Below are 17,281 nucleotides of genomic sequence, written 5' to 3' on the forward strand. Positions count from 1 at the left end.
TTGAAACGCAGACCAAGTCTTTACTGATTTCCTTAGTTAGTAGTAGTAATATACTTAAGTATTAATCTTTCGGAAACGGACAATAGAAGGTGATCTATTTATTCAATTGATTTAAATTAACTGAAATAAAAGATGAAAGACAACATACAATTTGTTTTACTCTTTTTTTTTAATGGTATCTTTATTATTATTATTATTATTACCCATATCAAGTAAAATACAAAAACAACACTATTAAACATTTTGCAGTAAAGCTAATCAGACATGAATTGTAGGCCGACATGTATGACTAATTCATTATCATCATATTCCCTCTGGAATATCCTATGGGAATTCTATTCTATACTGAAAAGTTATTTTGGATTCATGAGTAAAATAAACTCTGGTTAACTTTCATGTTTTCTTCAACAGCATAAATAACACAAAGTCATACCTCAAACATAAATTTTGAAGCCATCATTAAAAAACAGAAATGTAAACTATAATGTAAACTGTAAAGTTGCTTTAGTTGCTTTATATGGACTACGGATTTCCCAGCTTAAAAATCCAAGTTCTCTTAGATAGAGTTGTTCAGTTTCACAACAAGCTGAACAGCTCAATTTAATCATAAGAGAAAGAGAAAATCAAGGCTTCGTGGTCAGCATACATATTAATATGCATAAAATACATCACCATATTTATAACAGTCCTATTCTCCTATATTGCAATGTTTTTATTGCTAGCTTAGAGCATACATTTAAAGAGGTTTAAATTTGCACAGTGTGATGTACAATCGAAAAATAAAACAACAATCGAAAAATAAAACAAGATATTACAATAGCAAACTTTGAGAGATCCTCTCTCAATGTTAAATAATCTCAGAATGTTGCTTTGCATTCTCGTCGTTATGCATATGCAAAGGGTTAACCACTGTTGTTGTGGCACCTTTGAAAAGAGGATTCTGGACCTGCATTGAACAGAGAAACATTGGATTGTTAGATCGTCAATCTGTAAATTCTTTAATTTCTCACTGAAGCACTTAAACATCATTTTGTATATGGGTCAATGACGTGACGGGTCTTTTTTTTTTTGTCCAAAGGACTTAATAATAATAAAAAACAAAGATATGACATCTAAAATATGTAAGGTAGTACAACTAGATCCTTTTTATTGAATCCAAAAGGTTTTAATTGCATATAAAAATGTCAAGTGTCAAAAGGTCATTCAGTTTAATCGTCCAAAGGCCAATACAGCCATTTCATTTGTTATTAAAATATCTTAAAATGTAATAAATGTATATATTTTTTATTCTGGCATGATTTTATAACATTGTATATCATCATAGTGCAAAATGATATTAAAAATATGTGTAGAAGACGTTGCTTTGTTATGAGAAAGAATATCCGAAAAAAATGAATTTCATTGATGTCATTCGGAGTAACCAACATAAAGGGTTTTGGATCAAGTCATGCGGTAAATATCATGTGACATCATTCAGACACCTGCAAAGGACCACATGGTCATGAAGCAAAGTAACTAACTCTCTTTTAACAATCTGAAAAATTAATGTTTTCACTTGCTCATACGTATGTCGCGAAACATCAGGTCATTCGGTACAACCGCTATAAAACATGGAAAATGTTGTAATATTTTTAAAAAAATAAATAAAAAATTAAAAACCTAAATATAAAATGTTTGGTTGTTCTTTTGCTAGATATCGCCTGTTAGCATTGTTTGAAAATATCGTCATTCAGTATAACTAAAAGTGTCATTCGTTAAAACAGAAAAATTTATCACCGACTTTTTTGGGTGATACATTTTGTCCATCTTGTAAAAAAATGACAAAAGCAGTGTTAATTAAAAAAACAACAATCTCATTGTTAACACTTAATTAATTTTGAAGCTTTATTATATCTCCATTATGTTTTTTAACACTTTTAAAAACCTTATTTGTCAATGACCCATACACGTTATAATTTGCAAGATATATATAGCCTAAGCTGTTAAATGCGTGTAAGTAGAGTGTGTGCGTGCACGTCACCTCGTTCCATTCGGTCTGGTTCTGTGCTTTAACAAAGTTCTGATATTCTCTAATGTCATACAGTTCCAGCAAGACACGGTATATAATGATTATTATAATGCCAATTAAAATGATGCCTGACACAGAGCTGCCAATTATAACTGTAGTCTTATCAATGTAACCTAGAGAGAGAGAGAGAAAAAAAAAAAACATTTTAACTTTTAATATTCACAGTTACAACAATTCTGTGTCATACAGATATATGTGTGGTCTAATCAAAGGAATGATTTTTAATACATAAATTTGATTTTAATTCTTACGAGGCAGGTCTGCATATTGAAGTATAATTTTTCCATTAGCACCAAGTTCCACTTTGTATGAAACGGTATCTTGATATGTGCAATCCAGCTCATGAGTGCCATCAAGATGAGATATTTTAGCATCCGAACAACTCGCAGCACAATTAGTGGCATCAGGAGTACCAGCTTCCACATGACATGCCACACAATCCCTACAGACAAATTAAAACAGAGAAAGACATTTGTCGGACACTTTTATCCAGTGACTTTATATTTGCAGTACATTGGATTCAAGGTATTTGATCAGTTCATGCATCTCTGGGAATCAAACCCATGTTGCTAGCCCTATACGCTCTACTTGGCTGGTGTTACACAGTTTCAGAGCCTAAAGCAATTAGGTTTTTTTATTATTATTCCACCTGGAAAATGTTTTATCATTTTATCATGGTACTGGTTTTATACAATGAGCCAAAGTTTGCAATATTCCATATTTTATTTAAAGGTGCCCTAGAATTAAAAATTGAATTTACCTTGGCATAGTTGAACAACAAGAGTTCAGTAAATGGAAAAGACATACAGTGAATGTCAAACTCCATTGTTTCCTCCTTCTTATATAAATCTCATTTGTTTAAAAGACCTCCGAAGAACAGGCGAATCTCAACAATACAGACTGTTACGTAACAGTCGGGGTGTACGCCCCCAATATTTGCATATGCCAGCCCATGTTCCCAACATTATGAAAGGCATTAGACAAGGGCAGCCAGTAACGTCTGGATGTGCACAGCTGAATCATCAGACTAGGTAAGCAAGCAAGAACAACAGCGAAAAATGGCAGATGGAGCGATAATAACTGACATGATCCATGATAACATGATATTTTTAGTGATATTTGTAAACTGTCTTTGTAAATGTTTCATTAGCATGTTGCTAATGTACTGTTAAATGTGGTTAAAGTTATAATCGTTTCTTACTGTATTCACGGAGACAAGAGAGCCGTCGCTGTTTTCATTATTAAAAGTCTGTATAATTCATAAACACAACTTCCTTCTTTATAAATCTCTCCAACAGTGTGTAATGTTAGCTTTAGCCACGGAGCACTATCAAACTCGTTCAGAATCAAATATAAACACCCAAATAAATACTATACTCACATGACCCGAAGCATGCATGCAGCATACATGACGAACATCTTGTAAAGATCCATTTGAGGGTTATATTAGCTGTGTGAACTTTGTAAATGCACTGTATTATAGAGTCGTGAGCTCGATGGGCAGGGAGTGCGAGATTTAAAGGGTCCATAGTTAATCGGTGCATAGTTAATGATGCCCCAAAATAGGCAGTTAAAAAATTAATTAAAAAGAATCTATTGGGTATTTTGAGCTGAAACTTCACAGACACATTCAGGGGACACCTTAGACTTATATTACATCTTGTAAAAAAAAAAAAAAACTGTTAAAGCACTTAAAAGCAAGTACATATCAAGGCAAAACTGCACATTTTGCTTTTTTGTTTTACAAAATCATCAAATTTACTACTTTTGAATAGCAAGAGTACACATTTTCTGATATTTTTTCTTTGTTCTTTTTTTTTTTTGTACATCCTTTCACAGAGACTGCCATACTACACCTGAATTCATTTTTTTCTCACACTAGTATATTATTCTGGTGTAATCTATTTCAGATCAATGTGACCCTAAAAAGCACCGACTGCGGTTGGGTCTCTTCCAGTCTATGCGGGTGGCCAGAATAAGCTTTAATGAGGACAGGCATGGTGTCATACTTCAAATGTCATTGCTATGCAACACTATGATCATTACGTTTATGACTAGTAGAAATTGTGGTCTAAAGAAGAAACAAACCCACACACAATGGCACATCTCACTAAAAATAATCTTGAAAAACAGATATCAGATCTCAAGAAGAGACAGATACTTACTTAAACACCATGCAAGCGTTGAATAATGTAGAGCAGTGATCTCCCATGAAGCCTGGGTTACACTCACAATCGTTGCAAGTGCATTTGCCTTGACCGCTGCAAAGCCCCATGTCATTCTTACACTTGTCCTGGCTAGGCGAGCACTCGCATGCAGACCCTGTGTAGCCTTCTTTACATTTACATTGTCCACAGTCGCATATTCCTTTCCCTATGATAATCACACAGAGGAGTAGATAGTGAGTTCTGAAGACAAAACTTAGAAACAAACATATTAAGGCCGAATCTTTGTGCCACTCCACTGTACTTACCATTACAGGGCTTGCCATTATGGTGTTCACAACTATTGGCATCACACTGGCAGTAATCACCACTGTATTGGCCTTGACACACACACTTGCCACACTCACAGGTGCCATGCCCACTGCACACCTGCGAGCTGTTGTCAGGCCGACAGGACGCCAGCATTTTGAAGGTAGAGTCCACATCACTCTGTTGCACACACTCGCACTGCTGACCCAAATACCCTTTGTCACAGCTACAGTAATACACACATTGAAATTTAGTGAAATTCCAGTGAGACACAAACATTTGTACATAGAACATTTACATTTGTTTTAAAAAATCAGTTATTCAATTAAAATATGATTTAAATATTTCAATGTGTATGGTGGCATGACGTCACTTGTCACTCTAGCCCTGTATTATTTTCTTTCTTCTGTGAAAAACAAAAGGAGATGCTGATTTCACTGAAAAAACAATAAGTACATTTACTTGATTTCTCTCTTGCAAGTTTTTGCACACGTTTTAAGTAAATTTCACATGTACAGAATTAAGTCAAATCTATTGAACTAAGTTAAGAAAAATTAACAAAGAGAATAAGTTCATTTAACTTGGCAACTGGCCAGTTTGATTTTTGTTGAGTAATTTCTTATTTTGCAATACTCTGTTAAAGGATTAGTTCACTTTCAAAGGAAAATTAGCCCAAGATTTACTCACCCTCAAGCCAGGTTTATATGACTCTCTGATTTCTGATGAAAACAATCTGAGAAATATTAATAAATATCCTGACACATCCAAGCTTTATAATGGCAGTGAAAGCGGGTCACTAGTATGAGCTGAAGAAAGTGCATCTATCCACATCCATCCATCATAAATATGTGCTCCACACAGCCTCCGGGGGGTTAATAAAGGCCTTCTGAAGCAAAACGATGCATAAAAAAGATATCCATATTTAAACAAGTTATGAAGTCACATATCGAGCTTCCGCCAGACCGCCTTCCATATTCAAGTTACAAAGAATGTGTAAACTGGTGTAAATGGGGAAGGCATAGGATGTAGCGTAAGGTTTGTGAACTGAGGAGTTTTACACTTTCTTCGTACATTGAATGAAGAAGGCGGCTTGAGCGGAAGCTTAATATTTGACTTCATCACTTGTTTAAATATGGATTTTTTTAACACAAACACATCATTTTGCTTCAGAAGGCCTTTATTAACCCCCGGGTGTGTGGAGCACATATTTATGACGGATGGATGTGGATGGAAGCACTTTCTTCAGCTCATACTAGTGACCCCCATTCACCGCCATTATAAAGCTCAGATGCGTCAGGATATTATTAATGTTTCTCCGATTGTTTTCATCAGAAAGAAGAGAGTCATATACACCTAGGATGGCTTGAGGGTGAGTAAAGCTTGGGCTAATTTCATTTGAAAGTGAACTAATCCTTTAAGTACATTTTGCTCACTCTTTGTTTGTAAATTTCACTTTCAAAAATAGCACTGAATTAAGCCATGCTTTTAAAGTGTATGATTTACAACACAGTAGACTTCTTGTTACACTTAAGACAACATATCTACACAATATAGGTAATGAGGTACCCAACCGAACAGAGACCTCAATACTTGGTACACAATAATGGTAACAATCAGTTTACAAACGGGTTATTTTGAATAGAAAATTAACTCCAGTTGTCACAAAACAGCAAGTTACTAAACCTAACAACAAAAGTACAGTGGAAAACAGTGAAAATGCAACCTTATTAATTATTCATGCCCCAGTGCATGATGGGAACACCAGTATCAGAGGGTTGAGTAGGTTTTACTTAATTTTAGAACTTTGATACTTACTCAAAGAATCATTGTAAACAAACAATTCCGAGTCAAATAAGCTTTAAAATAAGCTTTGAGTAATAATAAAGATTTTTTTTTTTTAAATCTTACCCGAATTAACTTATTCAATGTAGAAATTACATTTGTTTTTTCTGTAGTATTTACTTAACCACAGAATCGTTTTTTTATCATGCAATTGCTTTTATTTAGAGGATTAGACTGTAATTTAAGTTGTTACTTAAAAAAAATTTCCATTCACACTCATATTCAAATCCCATTATTTCTTCTATGTTATTAATTTACTGACAGCAAATTAGATTTGTGAGCTGACACTGCTTCTTTTTTTTAGAGCTTGGTAGAATAAATCACTATCTAACTTTTGTTGTATGGAAAACACCTTGGACAACCTGTCTCAAATCTCCTTTTGTGTTTCATGGAAGAATAGAATACAGAAAGAATAATTCAGAATTGGGTCCATTTTAGGTTTAGGCAATTCAAATCGCCTTTAATCATGGTATCTTCACATGATATATCTGTCAGCTGATGTAGTTCTCTGCTGAAACGCTAAGGGGCTCTACCTGCACACGCCGCATGAGAGCGTTCCTGTACCGTTACAGTGATTGGAAGCCTCCTCTGGAGCACCACAGTCACAGTGACACTCTGTATGCACTGTGATCTTCACTTCCTCGCTGATGCCTTGCATTTTGATCCGAAATGTCTGAGGCTCCTTCAGACACGCAGATGCATTCAAACGTACTTGGAACGTAATCTATACAAATAATAAATCACAAGAAAAAGCTAAACTTCCTCATTCTTATCAGGCACAACAACAAATGTTTCCTGGTTTCTGATAATTATGAGGAAAGCACTGATGGTGGTGCTCACCATCTCATGCTTGATGCCTTGACATTCTCCTTTCTCCTTCCATTCAGTATCAATCTGATTCCCTTTACATGCAGACCTGTAGGACACGTCCAGTTCTTTTGGAGCTCCCTCCTGCTCTAACACCAGCGTGGCTGACAAATTCTGGCCCACAAAAAACATGTATATTCAATATGTATATAATAATATACAGTAATATGTGAATTAAATAAGGTAAAATTATAAATATCTATGTCTTTGCCTGTTATATGTAGACATACTGTCATAGTTATGTTTTTTTTAATTATAGTTAAAGAGTTTAAAGTGTTAAAATGGCAAAAAAAAATGTAGCTCTCTGAAATACTGAGAGATTAATTCTTTCATTCTGTGGTCAAAAATATTTGCATAATGACCACTACTGTATAATTAGCTGTTATCCCTTGCAAGCAGTTTCTTACGCTGAGCTAGTTTAAGGTCTCTCATGTGACTCCATCTCTTTCTTATCACGTAATAAATCACTTAAACTTAAATCATTCAGTTTATGGCAATTTATTTATTGATTTGGAAAGTAGGCCATGTGATCCGCACAAACACACCCACACACAGTTGCAGCTCATTTAGCAAATGATTTAACCATTAAGCAGAAGTAGAAAACAGCAGAGAAATGATGACTATTTTGTTTTTACATCCACTTGTAAAAACTGTTAGTTCAAGTGGGAAGTAGGGCAAGTGCACAAGCCACTAAATACAGTCAAAACATTGGATAGCAAAAGATAAAAACACTCACCCTATAGGCTTCAGAGATGAGATCAACGACATTACTAGAGTCATTCTTTAATACACCAACCACTGACTGAGGAATCAATGCACTCAATGCCTGTGAATATATATGTGTGAGTGTGAAAGATGGAAAAAGAGAGATTAATTATATTTTAATAATACATTTAAATTATTAGTAGTAATATATGACTTTAAATATCTAAATGTATATACAATGCTGTTTAAAAGTTTGGGGTCGGTAAGATTTTTAATGATTTTGAAAGAAGTCTCTTATGCTCAACAAGGCTGAGTTTGATCATAAATACAGTAAAACAGTAATACTATAATGGTGAAGCTCAATTTTCAACATCATTACTCCAGTCTCCACATGATCCTTCAAAAATCATCATATTATGCAATATTTGTGTGAAAACCATAATTCTTTACTTTCACTTATGATCAATTTAATGCATCCGTGCTGAATATTAATTTCTTTAAAATAATCTTACCCCAAACCTTTGAACAGTATTATACAGTATATATATATTTCCCTCAAACCTTATATGCTGGATAGATGTCCTCAGTCACGGCAAATATGAGCTGTATATTGTTATCCTGCAGAACTTTAGATACATGGCCCACTGATGGGTAATCCTGTAGGACAAATTAATTCATTCATATGCAAACTATCCCACTTATATTCCTCTTAAAGTTAAAATTTTATTCTTTTGTCATCCATCTACAACAGGAAACGCATGAAGAATGTTCATTATTAAATGTGTAATACTCACATAGGCTCTTCCATTATAGGAACCGTTATCATTAAGATGACACTGTCCATTATGTGGCTGAAAGACACCACCTAATCGTCCATCTCCTGCCATGTGGAAAGTATCATCAGATGTGTAAACCAGAATCCGTGTCACATTGTGCCATCGGATTTTCTCCTTTGGTGAGAAATAGAAAAATAAGCCTTTTTTTATGTACAGTAGCTATTATTTTTTAGCTTTTTACAAACACTGATACATCTTTTACAAAAAAACAGCAAGATGTAGCTGAAATCTTTACATGTACATTCCTTAATTCATGGCAACTCAACTCTCACCTTACAGACTGCTGCCTGCATTATGGCATCCAGACCAGCCTCAGGAGAGTCCAGGTTACCAGAGATTTTCTGTTTGCTAACTTCTTGTTCAAACTCCTTAGCATCGCTAGTCAGTGGCAGGACATTCTGAAAACTGAAAGCAGGTTGGCAGGTATCTATACGATTAGGGCAGGGGTTCTGACGTCTTGCCTTCACCTGACTGACATATGGCAACATCTCCTTATCAACAAAAGACCCAAAACCTGAAAGATGCAGAAAAGGATTAGGATAAATGACAGAAATAAAGCTCTAAGTAAACCACTGCCTTTTAATTGCAAAATACATTTTTCATTACAGGGTTTTTTTGTTGTTTTTTTTAATCAAGGAAATGACATACATTGGGTTTCAAACCCCATTGCTTCCTCCTTCTTATATAAATCTCATTTGTTTAAAAGACTTCCGGAAAACACGCGGATCTCAACATGACACCGACTGTTACGTAACAGTCGGGATCATTAATATGTATGACCCCAATATTTGCATATATGCCAGCCCATGTTCAAGGCATTAGACAAAGAAAGGCAGTATTAACGTCTGGATCTGTGCACAGACAAGGTAAGCCAGCAAGAACAGCAAAAAATGGCAGATGGAGCAATAATAACTGACATGATCCATGATATCATGATATTTTTAGTGATATGTGTAAATTGTCTTTCTAAATGTTTCATTAGCATGTTGCTAATGTACTGTTAAATGTGGTTAAAGTTACCATCGTTTATTACTGTATTCACGGAGACAAGAGAGCGGTCATATTTCATTTTTAAACACTTGCAGTCTGTATAATTCATAAACACAACTTCATTCTTTATAAATCTCTCCAACAGTGTAGCATTAGCCCGTTAGCCAAAGAGCATAGCCTCAAACTCATTCAGAATCAATCGTAAACATCAAAATAAATGCTTTACTCACATAATTCGAAGCATGCATACAGCATGCATGACGAACATCTTGTAAAGATCCATTTGAGGGTTATATTAGCTGTGTGAACTTTGTAAATGCACTGTAATATAGTCGAGAGCTCGTGTGGCAGGAAGCGTGCCATTTAAAGGGGCGGCGCTGCCAAAATCAGTGTATAGTTAATGATGCCCCAAAATAGGCAGTTAAAAAAATCTATGGGGTATTTTGAGCTGAAACTTCACAGACACATTCAGGAGACACCTTAGACTTATATTACATCTTGTGAAAAGGTATTCTTGGGCACCTTTAAAATACCTGATTTCTATTTTAATATCTTTTAAAATTTAATTTATTCCTATGATGGCAAAGCTGAATACTCCAGTCTTCAGTGTCACATGATCCTTCAGAAATCATTCTAATATACTATTGGTGCTCAAGAAACATTTCTTATTATTATCAATGTTGAAAACAATGCAGAACATTTTTGTGGAATCCATGACAATTTTTTAGGATTCTTTTATTAACAGAAATTTCAAAAATGTAATTTACTTTTATTTGAAATAGAAATCTTTTATAAAATGTATTTACTGTCACTTTTGATTCATTTAATGCATACTTTCTAAATAAAAGAATAAAAAAAAAAAAAAAAACTTGTACTGACCCCAAACTTTTGAACAATAGTTCACTTCATAAAATAAAATATTAACAAATTTTGATGACTGACAAACTGATGACATTTTTTCATGCAGAGTACAACTAGAAATAAATACAAAGTTCTGTTATGAAACTCTAGATGGCACAGGCTTTTATGCTGCGTTCACGCCTCCTCGTATTTACCGGAATCTTGAGATGACAATACGTGTCGTTAAATATTATGCGTTTCTATGGCACCAAATGATTGGTTCCTGGAGTATCAGTAGCCAATGAGCTTGCATGCTCAACCTTCAAATACATGGGTAGCATTTGCCTTAGCAGTGCAGCGTGCTTCCAGAAATCCTACGCCAGGGGTCGCAAGTAAGATTGCCAACGGGCCAGAACATTTTTTCGCCACCAGATAGCGGGCCAGAACATAGTCAAAGGATAATTTAAGAAATTAATTGATGAAAAATGCCACTAGAATTGCCTGTGACAGACTGTTACAGTGTCTTTTGCAACTGGTAGTGAGCTGTACCTCTGTGTTATATCTAACAAAAAGACACATTTGTGTGGCAGTGTCCGGGTTTTACACTGGATAATTTAATAAAGCAGAGTAGTGACACATAACCTGGCAAGTATCTTCATTCACCAACTTGCAAGAGTCTAAAGAGGAAAGATGACAGCGAAAATAGGGTATACAAAGAAGAATGGAAAGACAACTATGCGTTCACCCTACCTAGTTTTGTGAATGCAAAGCCGGTGTGTCTTATCTGCAACAAAGTTGTTGCTGTTTTTTAAAGAATATAACACTGTGTCTACACCGGTCGCGAGCGGTGTGATGCGGCACAATACATTCGACATTAAACGGATTCCCCATTCTAATTCTGACGTAGGTCCAAGTGCTTTGCAACGGTCGGTTTGTCGCGTTCAGTGTAGACAGCTTTTAGCTGAAAAAAGTCGTGTCGCGTGTAGTGATAATATTAGACGGCACTACGAGACGAAGATCTGTTTCATAACCAGCCACTATCAAAATAATCTGGCTGCGGGCGTGGGCCAGATATTATTGCTGGCGAGCCAGTTTTGGCCCACGGGCTGCCTTTTGCCAACCACTGCCATACACCTTCCCCAGCTCCACCTGTATAGACCTGCTATGGGTAATTCATGTACGCTATATTGTACAGCAGCATGTCTTATTTGCTCACAGCAGTGTGTTGTGCATGTATTGACAGTAGCAAGTCCCGTACTTGCTCTGCAGAAGCAGCAATAGCCTACAGCAGCAGCGTAGCAGATTTGTATTTCAGATGTTAGCATTTCAGTTAGTGAGTCTCACCGATCCGGACGGTCTTTGTGATGTCCTTCAGCTTCTTGAGGATTTTCTGCCCCAGAGTTTTAATTTGCTCCAGATCATCTTTCATGGAAAAGCTCAGATCCATCAGGTAGTACAGATCTATAGGGTAACCCACGGCCCTCTTAAAATCAATTGTGAATTCAAATGGAACTCCTGTACAAAAAAAAAGAAAAAGAAAAGTGATTTAGGGAGTGCATTCCCAATATACTATTGACTAACAATGGTAAGGAGCGTCAGAAAATATGGTTGTTTTTGTGCCAGTTGTTATATATGGCGAATTGTATGTGTAAGATACATAAATCTGTATATCTTTGCTGCATAATATTACATCTACATACTAAATCGAACAACTACTCTGAAGTGTAAATACTCTGTATACGGCTTCAAGCTTTTGTTTCAACATGTTATAGCACGGCTGCTGTATGTCTGAGTAAACTCACCAACTCTGAGTGTAACGTTGATATTCTGAGGTTTCAGCTGGACCACATTTTCAGGGTCGTTGCTGAGCTCACTTCTCTTCACATCGATCAAGGGATGTTTTACAGGATTGATCACATGATCCTCTTTACAACTCCTGGCCTTCAGAGACTCGGGAGAATCACAGCGTCGTTCATTAGACTCACCTGATTTCAAAAAGTCCTGCATCACAAGGAAATTTGCATTACAAGTACAATCAGTTATGAAATGTACAATTATTAAAATAATAATAATAAAAATATACAAAAAAAAAAAAACATTGTTCCTTAAAAATGTGCTTCATATGGTAATATCTAAATTAACTGTTTTTTATTAAGTGAAAAACAATATTTTAAATATTATTATAGTAGCCTATTTATTTTAAGTGAAATCAACCAGATTATGTTAAGGGTCAAATCAAGGTAGAAATAACAATTTAATCTGACAATTTGTTTCACATTAAGGGGGAGGTGTGGTTTTGATAAAGCTGAATCATTTTTAAAATAATGGTTCTTTATCCCATTGTACACATTTACAAATTGTATAAATGTTTATTTAATTGATTTACTGACTTATTGGTTTTAAAAATGCACAAATAAATATATGCAATATAAACTAGAATAATTGCAAAATTGTTTAATAATCCATTTTCTTCTGATGACTTTATAAATTAACTAAATTAACTTTAAGCATACTCTACTTTAAATCTAATTTAGAGTTAAAGGGTTAAAGGGTTAGTTCACCCCAAAAAATTACAGTTCTGTCATTAATTACTCCCCCTCATGTCATTCCAAATACATTTGTTCATTTTCAGAACACAAATGAAGATCTTTTTTAATGAAATCTGACACCCAATGCAACTACCACTTTCAAGGCTGAGAAAGGTAGTAAATGACATCATAAAATGAATCCATGTGACTCCAGTGGTTTAACCTCAATTTTGTGAATTTTGCTTTGTTGGCGCAAAAAAACAATTTACCATTTCATTTACAAAGTCTCCAAAGTTCGTTCATGCGCATCAACAACACGTATGCGTCAGGGTGCTCTCATGCATGTTAGAGATTAATATTTTGTAAATAAAGTGGTAAGTTGTGTTTTTTGTGCAAACAAAGCACTCACGTCGCTTCATAAAATTAAGGTTAAACCACTGAAGTCACATGGATTAATTTTATGATGTCTTAACTACCCTTCCGTGGCTCGAAAAAGGTAGTTGTCAATATAGGGACAGAATGCTCTCAAGATTTTATCAAAAAGATCTTTATTTGAGTTCCGAAGATGAATGAATGTCTTACGGGTTTGGAACGACATGAGGGTGAGTAAAGTGACAGAATGTTCATATTATGGGGAACTAACCTTTTAAAAAGCAGGAAATAATAGGTCATGCTTTCACAAGCAAAAGATAAGATAAACTACAAAAGATTGCATATAGTGTTGTGACACTGCTGCTTAGGTTAGGAAATATAGACTAGGTAAGGCAATAGACTCCATCAAGTGTAAAATGTATCATGGTATGAGCATGAATCGCTGAAAAACACTAAAACCAAACAGTTTAAGTTAATGAAATGGAAGGAGTTTATTTCACTCAAATATTACTGAAAGTTCATTGTACTTCATAGAAAAAAAGTTACGTGAACTCAATAACTGATTGTATAAGGCTGTTATGTTGAAATTTACAGGGGTTTCTGTTATGTTGAAGTTCTATATGGTTACCATTGTGGTGAAAAAATGAGTCTGCGGTTAGGTCGAGTCTGGTCTGCATAACTTTAAGGCTATATATATGTTGCTTATGTACATGCAAGTAGATAGTCTCTAGTAGTTACATTAGCATATGCTAGTGTGCGGTTATTAACTAGGACTTAACCATAAAGGTTTGAGTTGATGTGATATTTATGCAAACAAACTGTTTGAATTTATTTAATATTTCAATTAAATTGTAATTAACATACTTATGTAGTACAAAAAGTAGTAAAAAAAAAGGCTCTACTAATTTAATCTGAGTTAGTTAACTTTAAAATAATGAGATAGTTTACTTAAATGTTTTGAGGTAATCGTTTTCCACACATGTTGAGTATTCTGAGTTTAACAGGTTTTACAGTGAAGCATCTGTTTAGTTTACACAGAAAAACATGCTAAACCACAGGAACCACAGCAGGAAAAGAGCCTCCGAAAGGGCACAAAAAGTTAAATGTGAATGCTTTGTTTCTCAGCAATCTCTTCTCTCAGTTCTCCCCAGCTCTGACAAAGGCTGACATCTTCTCCATCCTGATCATTATAACCTGTGACTCTTGTGGAAGGTTCAATTAAACTACATACCGTCTGCGTGCACCACGCACATCCAGGACTCCTTATGCATTCAGAACATGAAGGCTGAGATTGGCAAAGTGGTTCCTGACCTAAATTGTACATACACTTTAATAAAATCAAATAACAAAAGCATCTCGTTTTACTTTTCTAAAAAGGCATGGATGACGATGTGCATTACCTTGTATACTGTGAAAGAGAACTGTCACAGCTATCACAACAGCCTTCATCTGCAGAGAAGGAGATACTTGTGAGTTTACAATGACAAAAAGTTAATTTTGAGCTCATATATTCTAATATAACATATACATTACTAATACTCTATTTCAAAGATATATATTTCAGAATAATAGAGAATAAAAGTTCTTACTAAACACAGATGTTTTCATATTTACCTGATTTTTAATCAAAACAAACTGCCTTTTAAACTTTCTTTTTACACAAATTTATATATATATATTATATATATATATATATATATATATATATTGAAGTGTCTGTATTTTGGGACCAGAAAAACAAATCACGTCTGATGTGCTCTTTTTACACTATGCAATTGCTCTTTTGTTACAAAAAACAAAACAAAAGATTTCTACACTTGCATGACAAACTACACCATATGACATGCAGGCACATGAAAAAAGAGAAACAGAACTAAATGCTAAACATATTAAAAAACATAACTGCACTTCCACCAGGCTGTATAGCTTACTTCTCATTCATGAGAACATACTCAACACCAGACATCTGACTATGAGTCAGGCGTTACAAGATGTCGTGCACAAGCATCCGATAATCAAGGCGGCAGACATACAAAACCACAGCGCATCACTGTTCCTTTTTTTTCGATTGCTCAGAATTAACTAGCACAGGGACATAGACTGGGTGAGAAACACATCATCAAGGGTGAAAATACACCTTCTTGCATCTTTCTTCCTAAGTAATGAACTGAAATGATTGTGTGTGCAACTGTCAGCTGCTCTTTTTTTTTTTTTTTTTTTTTGTGAAAAGAACACTCTCACATTTTTAGGTGTGGGCTGGCCCTGCTTCAGTAATGGAAACATTCAGAGAAACAGAGTGTAAGAGTTTTATTAAGCACCCTTTTTCTCCATTTTATACTTTAGTAAATCAAGCAGTGTATATTCTAACAGACACTGGGCTAAACATTTTTTAGTTTTTTATATACATTCCATATTGTAGTAGACAACACACATAGCTTAAATAATTAAGAAGGCAAATATTCTAGAATAAAATAAAGTTTGTTACGGTAACCTAATAAACCATAAATAAATACAGAGGGAATAGTTTAGGTAAAAGTTTCAGAAACTTTAATCAATGTAGGAAACAGGAAGAAAGATGACCCAGATATCTACAGACAATATAAAAATGAGAAACAGAAGCTACAAAATATGTAGCACCTTTTTAACAATATGATAGTTTGTATGTATTTTGTTGTGTTTTTCTAATCAGAACACCTTTAAACTGTTTGGAGTGCAAGTGTGAGGGGAAAAAAAGTTCAATCCACTTTTAGTCACATTTATTTTCGACGTATTGCATATTGGTAGTGTAATTAATTAGACTAATGTGAAGTTACAAGAACACCCAAGTAATGGCAATGTAGTTCATGTAAATATTGGGTTCATATATTACATAGTAGCTAGAGTTAATATGTCATTACTTGTCGTGTAAACACAAACTATTTTTAACCCTTTGAAAAATCGAGCATTCCAAATTTCAAATTAACTATATAGGCTAAAATGTGCATAGATCATTTATTTAGGTCTACTACTTATTTATTGGCTACCATTATCCTATTTATTGCTTTACTTCATTTCTTTCAGGAAAAAAGTGGGACACCAAAAAGTGTTTTTCTCCAAATTCAAATGGTACTTCACAAACTGTTATAAACTAAAAATGTTAAGTCTTAATAAAACCAAGACATTTGTATGGAGTTAAAATCCAACACAATAAAATCTATTAAAATTTGAAATCATTTTAATCAAGTTTCTTACCGTAAATGTGAGATGTCGTGCGGAGCGTGTGAATGCGAATTCAAAGCGTCACTAAAGGCGTCATCATCATTCTCATCAGCATGTATGGTTGTGTCTCAAGATCTAGTGAACTTCCTACAGCCTACTTTCCTACCTTTGGCCGTTAGACAGGTGCAGCTTGCAGCAGGGAACGCGACTATGATGCTCAAAAAATTCTGCGCGTGTATGTGATTCTTAAAAATGTCACGCGCGCCTATGATGTTTAAACGTGCTGTCTAGATAGGCAGCTCACTAGGATTTGGGACACAACAGCATATCGATCACATCACAGAGGTACCATGTAAGAGTTACAAGAATAATGTGGTCACTTTAGTTTACCTCTTCCTCTTCCTGTGTAGATTTTGGTTGCCTACTGCGTATATACTTCTGTAACTTTTTCCCCACAAGCCAAATTCAACTGGCTTCAAAATATTCAAATAAGACGAGGATAGTATTCGCTCTATAGTTTTATAAGAGATGAGTATTGATATTTGCAAAGCAAATGTTAAT

General features: G+C 34.8%; 1 protein-coding gene across 2 annotated transcripts; it reads right to left on the reverse strand.

Annotated features, from left to right (window-relative positions):
- Positions 1 to 183: 183 nt before the first annotated feature.
- itgb7 (integrin, beta 7) lies at positions 184 to 17,053 on the reverse strand. 2 transcript variants are annotated; one of them, XM_067373290.1, is made up of 16 exons: positions 16,754 to 17,053; positions 14,923 to 14,971; positions 14,754 to 14,833; positions 12,425 to 12,623; positions 11,967 to 12,137; positions 9,065 to 9,306; positions 8,751 to 8,906; positions 8,518 to 8,613; positions 7,988 to 8,077; positions 7,225 to 7,365; positions 6,918 to 7,108; positions 4,542 to 4,768; positions 4,234 to 4,441; positions 2,320 to 2,510; positions 2,021 to 2,181; positions 184 to 946 (listed from the first exon to the last, which is right to left on the reverse strand). In XM_067373290.1, exons 2-16 carry the CDS (start codon positions 14,969 to 14,971, stop codon positions 848 to 850), a joined length of 2,301 nt encoding a protein of 766 aa, XP_067229391.1. In that variant the 5' UTR covers positions 16,754 to 17,053; the 3' UTR covers positions 184 to 847. The 2 variants fall into 2 exon arrangements, with proteins under 2 accessions (XP_067229391.1, XP_067229392.1); XM_067373291.1 differs by lacking the exon at positions 16,754 to 17,053 and adding an exon at positions 15,137 to 15,222.
- Positions 17,054 to 17,281: the final 228 nt, after the last annotated feature.

Source organism: Chanodichthys erythropterus, chromosome 21 (assembly GCF_024489055.1).
Source record: "Chanodichthys erythropterus isolate Z2021 chromosome 21, ASM2448905v1, whole genome shotgun sequence".
In the NCBI taxonomy this organism is placed as follows: Eukaryota; Metazoa; Chordata; class Actinopteri; order Cypriniformes; family Xenocyprididae; genus Chanodichthys; species Chanodichthys erythropterus.

What these genes read in the sequence shown, in the direction of transcription:
- itgb7 (XM_067373290.1), bottom strand. Translation starts at nt 14,971, where the DNA reads ATGAAGGCTGTTGTGATAGCTGTGACAGTTCTCTTTCACAGTATACAA. An exon ending in TCTCTTTCACAGTATACAAG is followed by an intron (nt 14,834 to 14,922) that starts GTAATGCACATC and finishes TGTACAATTTAG; the next exon opens with GTCAGGAACCACTTTGCCAA. An exon ending in GTGCGTGGTGCACGCAGACG is followed by an intron (nt 12,624 to 14,753) that starts GTATGTAGTTTA and finishes CTTGTGATGCAG; the next exon opens with GACTTTTTGAAATCAGGTGA.